This window comes from Mycena indigotica (genome assembly GCF_014461135.1).
Source record: "Mycena indigotica strain 171206Taipei chromosome Unknown Mind.scaff0005, whole genome shotgun sequence".
NCBI lineage: Eukaryota > Fungi > Basidiomycota > Agaricomycetes > Agaricales > Mycenaceae > Mycena > Mycena indigotica.
The window spans coordinates 5,677,582-5,684,941 of record NW_023503004.1 but is presented as its reverse complement, the minus strand read 5'-3'; the positions used below and the strand labels follow the sequence as shown (position 1 = coordinate 5,684,941).

At 55.2% G+C, this 7,360-nt stretch overlaps 1 protein-coding gene across 1 annotated transcript; it reads left to right on the top strand.

Moving 5' to 3' along the window:
• Positions 1–2,055: 2,055 nt before the first annotated feature.
• On the top strand, positions 2,056–6,819 carry MIND_00654000 (uncharacterized protein; the record flags this gene model as incomplete). The annotated part of the gene is made up of 27 exons (XM_037363269.1): positions 2,056–2,264; positions 2,315–2,533; positions 2,575–2,707; positions 2,758–2,941; positions 3,092–3,214; positions 3,271–3,417; positions 3,465–3,627; positions 3,687–3,803; positions 3,859–3,883; positions 3,956–4,004; positions 4,053–4,082; positions 4,137–4,172; positions 4,277–4,370; positions 4,594–4,751; positions 4,798–4,857; positions 4,907–4,973; positions 5,035–5,072; positions 5,128–5,348; positions 5,398–5,481; positions 5,535–5,641; positions 5,684–5,801; positions 5,848–5,963; positions 6,022–6,062; positions 6,111–6,227; positions 6,281–6,346; positions 6,400–6,407; positions 6,466–6,819. 27 exons carry the CDS (start codon positions 2,056–2,058, stop codon positions 6,817–6,819), a joined length of 3,084 nt encoding a protein of 1,027 aa, XP_037221190.1.
• Between the last annotated feature and the right edge of the window lie 541 nt (positions 6,820–7,360).

Sequence of the window (7,360 nt, the reverse complement as noted above, 5' to 3'; positions counted from 1 at the left end):
GGTGAGTTTGCGTCACTGTCCCGGTTTGCCCGACGTGATCGTAGCTGTCGAGAAGCTTGCGGGTATGGTGCGGAGTGGGGTTGATAAGGCGGACTCGGGTGGAAACAAGGTGTGTGTTCAAAAACTTGAAGTTGCTGCTTGGGGGTGAGCCAGGTAGTAGCATGAGGTGGGTGCCAGCATGAATGCTACTGGGTGATTCCTACTGTAATGCTTCAAGTCTTTCACACTGGCAGACACTGGCGGCCCGCCGCGCCGCAAGTAATTCGGAAGCCAGCTCAGTGGCGCCTCGGGGAGCAATCGGGCGGCGGAAGGATGGAAGTGTGGGCGTGGGTAGTGCGGTTAAAGAAGGGAAGCCATGCACGTTGCGAGGTTAGTGACGTGCCTGTGGCAGGCGGGCGTGGGGTGGCGATATGTACGCCCGAGCGACCTTCTCAGCACGTCGTCCTAGTGCTATTGGTGCTCTTCCTGCTTGTCTTCCCTCTCGAGCTGTTCTACTACAGGCATTTTCACACCCTACATTTTCATCTTTTTTGTTTATAAATTTTGACTGGGAAAACCTTGGACATGAATGTGCGCGATGCCTCGCATACTCGTATGAAAGTCACGCGCATCGCCTGCATTCCCTCTGCAGAGAATTTTGCAAAGAACACACAATTCCCGATCGGGAAGTTGGCCCGGTACCTCTCGGGCTCTGCGCCTTTCTCACCGATGTGCAAGCATATTTCAGATAGGTTCTGAACATTCTTTGTCTCCGTCTGCCGAGAACTGTCCGAAGCTTATCGCGGCGCGGGATACCATCCAATTTGACACACACATAAAACAAGCGTTAGGTGGAGTAAGTCACGCACTGGCGAAGTGTGCTTCGAAGGCCGATTACATAAGGCGAGGAACGGATATCTTACCAACCCGCCGCACTTTGTCCACTTGACAGGTCTGTCACCGCCTTCGATGGCCACCTTTCTCCCGATGACGTGTGGACATGTCCGAGAAGCCGCTCTTTGGCCACCGCTATAAGTTTGTTAGTCCCCACCATCTTCGCAAATTCACTCTCTACCTTTCCCCCCCCATCTGCCTTTCCTCTACTCCCTCCCTCCCTCACAATTTCCCCCAGCCATCGTCGTCGCCCTGCTCATCGTCCGCTCGCCTCCAGCTCGCCTCCGGCCCACCCGGTCGTCGGTCGATCATCACGTGTGGTTGACTTTATTGTCGTCATCGGTGTCGTTGTGCTGACCGTTGTGTACAGGCCGTCGTCTCCTCCATCTCCCTCCTTCCCTCTGTTCCCTGTTCATCATTCCCTCCCCTCGCTGACTTGATGGAAGCCGTAGCGCAGACGATGTCAAGCCTAGGTCATTGTTTGCGCTACGGCTTCCCTCAAGTTCACCGGTGGATACTCCCCTTCTTCATTCCCTTGCTGACTGTCGTCCACAGGCGAATTGCGCTCGTCATCGCCGATTACTTTTCGCCTTCAACATCATCGCCCGTCCCCTTGGCGTTGTCTATCTTGCTGGGGCTGCAACGCAGGTACACAAGCTGGTGGTTGTCGTGGCTCGTTGACGGAGTCATCATAGTCCTCGATGGGTGGAAATTGTGGTCGGAATGGTTCCACCCTTGGGCAAAGGTGCGCGTTGTCTTCTGCTGTTGGCTTCATCGCTGATTCCGAAGTCAGTTCTCGTGCCCGCCTTCGTTGAATATGACCATCGTACCATTCTTACTCCCTTCGCTCCACCTCCCCGCTGACCATCGTTTACAGGCCCCAACTGTGCTGTCTCCTCGGAGGTCTTGAAGCTCTTGATCTTTGCTTGCTGACTTCATTTCCAGGCGTTGTCGTTGTCGGGTTCCACCATAAGTGTGTGTCATTACCGTCTCCTTCCTGCCTGCTGACGGTTAATTTCAGACCAGCCTTCGTTATGCAGCACGTACCATTCCTGCTGCTTCGTCTTCAAGTTCTCGCTGACCATCATCTCCAGTTAGCTCGGGTTGGCTGTCGACCTTTCCCTGTCGTTCGCAACCGAAGTCGTCGTCAATGACAAGACGGTTTTTAGTCGGTAACCTTCCATGTTTGGACTCTACTTCGTCATCTCCCCGCTGACCGTCCTTCACAGTCCTCTTGTCTCGTTGGAGTCGGCGGGTCGCTCTGGACGGTGCAATCGCGGCCAGTTATTCGTCAAGCTGCTGGGGTCAGTCCCCGTCTCGCTGTTCCTCAATATCGTTGCTTACCGCCGCCCAGATCGCCTCCTTTCGCCCAAGACTGTTGTCTATACCCAGTTTGCAAAGTGTCCATCGTGTTGTTGTTCTTGCTGACCGAGTTTTGCAGGTCTATGGCTGGAATTCGGCCAAGCGATGCCTTAGCGATAGTCGTCGAAGACAGGGCGCTTGGCTTCGCGATTTACCTCGAGGATGGCGCGCTAAACGATCCAATCGCGGCCTGTTATTTGCAAGACTGCTGGGGTAAGTCCCAGCATCGCTCACTGTCAAGGTCGTTGTTTACCACCACCGTTTCGTCCAGAACTGTTGTCCATCTCCAGTTTGCAAAGTATCCATCGTGTTCTGGCTCTTGCTAACCGAATTTTGCAGGTCTGTTGCTGGAATTCGGCCCAGCGATGCCTTTGCGACAGACCTCGAAGACCACGCGCTTGCTTTTGCGATGGCGCGATTGAGGCCGCGCTCGACAGCACATTCGCTGCGGGCGATTCGAAACACTGCTGGGGTCAGTCTCAGCTTCTCTCGCTTCTAATATTGCGACTTACCACGAAACAGAAGGCCTTGTTTCGCCCAAGACTGTCCTTGATGCCCAGTTTGCGAAGGATCCTCTTGAAGTCGATATTGTTGACCAATTTTTGCAGGGTTTTCGCTGGGAATCGGCCAGGCGAGCCGTCCGCGATAGGCGTCGAGGACGGCGCGTTTGGGGCCGCGCTGAGCGGCGCAATCGCGGCTGGAACAGGTAAGACTTTGGCGGGTTTATTATGATGTCGCTCGCGCTGAAAGCCAGTCGTTTAGGCCCTCCCTTGCGAGCAGCAGCGCCCGATGCATCCCGAGTTCGAGTTTGCGCCTGATTGGTCTTGTCTTGGCTGCTGCTGATCAAGTTTTGCAGATATCTGCCGGGACTTCGGCCAGGCAACGCGTTTTCGATGGCGCTTCGATGTGCCGGCTTGCCCAGTTGCCGCGGTGAGGCTTGCTGGCAAGACTGTGAGCGAACGACACTCGCCAGACGTAGGTCTTACTGTGGCCCTACCCCTCGTCCTTCACCCAGCGACTAATCTTCGTTCGCAGGCCGCTTGGACAACGGAGTCAGCAAGCACACCACTTGTCAACGAGCTGTACCTTTCTCATCCACCCTATTTTCGCCTTCGCAGACTGACTCTCGTCCACACATCGCCGCAGAAGTCCCGTTTACGATTGTCGCCCAGGCTGGCCATGGTGTTTGGCTTGTTCTTGACATTGCCGCTGACGAACGCGTTCATTAGCATCGATTTGGCGAGTTGCGAGAGCGGCACGGACGCTCGTGGCGCTTCTGCATTTTGTTGTGTGGGTTAAAGATGGCGTAGTCAGAGATCCGGCCCGCAGTACTATAAATTTTGCGGTCGCGCTGCCGAGCGAGCACCAGTCCAGCCTGCCGGTAGACGCCGCGTAGGTGGCTGGCGTTGAGTCCGACCGCGGCCTGTGCTGTAAGCGCGGCTTTTGGGCAGGCTGGTCGGGGGTAGCAAGCGGGAGGAAGAAGAGAACGGGCGTGATTGGTCAGCAACACGTGCCCGGGTGACGGACCCGGGACGCCGGCTGCGGTCCCACGCTGCCGCCACTGCTGGGTATGTCAGCGCTCGTCTTGTTCCCGTTTGCCTTGTGTGCTCACTATCAGTGCAGAGTCGTGCGGCGGTGTCTTCAAGTTGTCAGTGTTGCAATGTAGGTGCATATGTTGGTTGTGGCCGTGGGCTCTGTCGCTCTGACGGCCTCGTCATAGTCGTTAATAGGTGAAGTCGCTGTTGTCGTGCCTTCACCATTGGGCAAAGGTGCGTGCTGACCTTTGCTGCCGGCTATGTTGCTAATTACGAAGTCAGTTCCTGTGCCCTACTCCGCTGGACATGATTGTCGTACCATTCTGAATCCATTTGCTCCACCTCCCCGCTGACCATTGTTTGCAGGCCTTGACTGCGCTCTCTCGTCGGAGGGTCTTGAAGGTCTGCTACTTCTTGATCTTTGTTCACTGCCTTCATTTCCAGGCGTCGTTTCCAACGCAGGCGCGTGTCGTTACCATCTCGTTCCTGCTGACCGTTAATCTTAGAACAACCTTCGTTTGGCGTTGCCAACGAGCCACCACCCCTTGCGCAGCACGTACCGTTCATGCTGCCCCACCTCCTCACTGACCATCGTCTCCAGTAGGCTTGTCGGGAGTCAGCGCCAATGCTAGTAAGCAACCTTATGGTTGTTTCGGCATCATGTTGCTGACCGTCTTTAGGCCTTGTTGGAGTCAGAGCGTGTGCTTCGTTTTGAACTCCTAGCGCCGGCGGGAAGCTGCTCCTCGCTGCCTTGGTCGCTGCAGGCAGGAATAGTACCTCAGCGCCGTCTTCTCCTCCGAATTTGAATCGTGCTTACCGTCAGGTCAGAGTCGTCCCTCCCTCTTCAACTCGAGCAACTGGTCCTTGCCGTGGTGGTGATGCAGATGCATATGCTGTTGTTGCTTCAAGCTCGCTCGCTGACGAACTCATTGCAGTTCTTGATCGACGGCGCAAGTATCGCAGGAGCCGGCGTCGAAGGCGGTAATGTCGTGCTTGCCGGGGTTTTCTTGCTGACGTGTTTTCCCAGCTACGGCACTCCATTCGCGTGCTGATCCTCGTTTACAGGCCTCGCGCGTGCCGACCCGTAGTGCGTGTTTCTGTCCGTTTTTGCCCCCGTAGCTAACCCCCACATTCAGCTTCCGAGGGCGGCACAGACATTGGAGCGCGGCGCTGCATGTTGCGGGACGGGTTTGCCGAGTGCCAGTGCGGGAGGGAGGAGTCAGAGGTTTGGCGGCAGTAGATAGTTCTTGACGTTTTGCTGCAGTGGTGAGCGAGCGGCCCCAGCTAGCCGGCAGCGGCAGCGTGAGTGGCCCGTCTTGACGCAGGACACGGCCCATGTTGCCAATTCGGCCTGTAGGCGGGCTGGTTGGCGGGAGGATCGGGGAAATGGAGGAAAGTGAGCGTGGTTGGTCAGCGACACGTGCCCGGGTGCCGGACCCGACTCGCCGGGCACGGTCCCACGCTGCCGCCTCCCTGCGTTTGCCTTCGTGCTCGACGCCCTGCAGCACGTCGATAACGTCTCCCCTTGGATCTGCTGCTGCTTACATTTCCCAAAGTCGATGTAGCATTGCGCTCTCGGTGCGTATTCCGCTCTTCCTCGGTTCGCTCGTTGGCTGACGTCGACTAGATTTCCCTCCATCCCGCGATTCACCCTCCGCGCCCGCCCGTCGTTGTGCATCGCAAGATGGGCTTGTCGCTGCTGGGAGAAAGAGTGTGTCAGCGCTCATCTTGTCCCCGTTGGAATCGTGCTTACCATTATTGCAGAGTCGTCCACTGCTATATCAAGTCTCGCGGCAGTGTCTTACCAAGAATGTCAATCGAAGCCCCAGAGACAGCCCGCACGATGTCGCTGCGGCGCATACCAGTACCCTGTGCGTCACGGCTCCAACTCGTATGCGTAACTTCTGGCGCAGTCAAAATTCACAGCGTATAAAGGCTTTCATCCATGAGCTTTCCTCCAATCCATCCCCGCCGCGAATAGGCTACTACTACCGCCTCAGGAAGAATGTTAGGGACCCAAATCGACCGCACGTTCGTGCACGCACTAGCACTCTACCGCGACAAGCCCATTGAAGAGATCTCTGACGCGGAGGTTGCGCGTGTCGCCGCCGACTTGAGGGGTCTTCACAAAGAGGAGGTCGACGCGCGTCTGAAGACCGCCAAGGCAGAGGTCTCTGCGCTGCCTGATGTCAGGTACGCCGAACTCACTCGAGACCGGCTCTGCCTTCTCCATGATTGACTATTTCGGTAGCTCTTCGATAACCGCCAGCCTATATAACGCTACGGGAAACAGTGCGTGTCTTTTATGTGCGTACTAATCGAGGCCCTAATGGAAGACAGCGATATACATGAAAGAGAGCGTGTCTTATTATGGCAAATTTGCGGAGGACCGTTTACCTGACAAGGTAATCCACAACGGGTGCTGGACCGACTTTGTCCATTATGTCGATGCATACGGTAACTTCAGATTTGTTTCTGCGAGCAAGATTTGAATGAATTTGGTGATTTAGTCTCCATTGAAGGCTGTTCAGGCGCAATCGTGTACCAACACGAAATTGGGAAGGAGTTCTTCATCGGTGTGCCTATTTTCAGTTTATCCTATCCCTACTCGATTGATCCTTACTGTTAGGGTGGAAGGTGCGCGTAATATGGAGGGAAAGATAGCACTATACTCACCGGCTCAATGCTCTATTAGAATCCATCGTACGCCATTTTCTATGCGCAGGCAGACCAACCTCTCATCGTATTTAGCGACCACGTCTACCCATCACAGGTTATTGTCGAAGTTGGCGGCCCCGACCACTGGTGGAAGATTGGCACCAAGGAGTACATGCAAAACTTGCTCGACGAGGTCGACGAGGCGAGCAGCTACGGCTCGGAGAGTGATGCGCTTTTCACGGTTCGTCATGTTTTATTCGTCTGGCGACAAAGCTGTCTCGATTTTGACCGAATGCGCTCGCAGGTCTCTGGTATCACGAGCAATGAGCGCCATGCGTCGGTGTTTTATGTGCTCTTGCCGACGTCCGACACGCTCAAGTTGACGGTGTAGCTACCTTGGTAAAGACAATTTGTATTAATAACTGTGCCGTCGACTTTTAAGATTGATTCAAATCCTAGACTGATAATTGAGCACTGTACTCGGCATGAGCCAGCCGCTGTGGAATTCATACTGCTTGTTCATGGCTGGGTTCGAAACCTAGTGCATCGCAGCACCGGCGGAGCACAACGGCCCGGCTGCGTTTCGACTAAAAATATACACTGCTTGGCATCAACGACGTGACCCTCTTCGTTACCAACACCCATCTCGTTGCCAACACTCGATTTAGAGAGTGGAGATGAGAGGCCGCGGCCCTACCTGCCATTGATATACGCGTCAGTAGGTGCTTTCCTTGGATGCAAAGCACTTACTTACCTTGGCTGCAGCGTTCCGAATTCAGGCCCGCGATAACGCGTCCTGTCCAAGGCCTGTCGCTCTGTGTCAAACATAGAGATGCTCCAAAGCCACAAGTTATTTAGGCTTCGTTTCTGCGACGATCTTCGGCACCGCATGCCCACATGTTGTGCTATCGTCCTGCTGACCACTCGCCAGC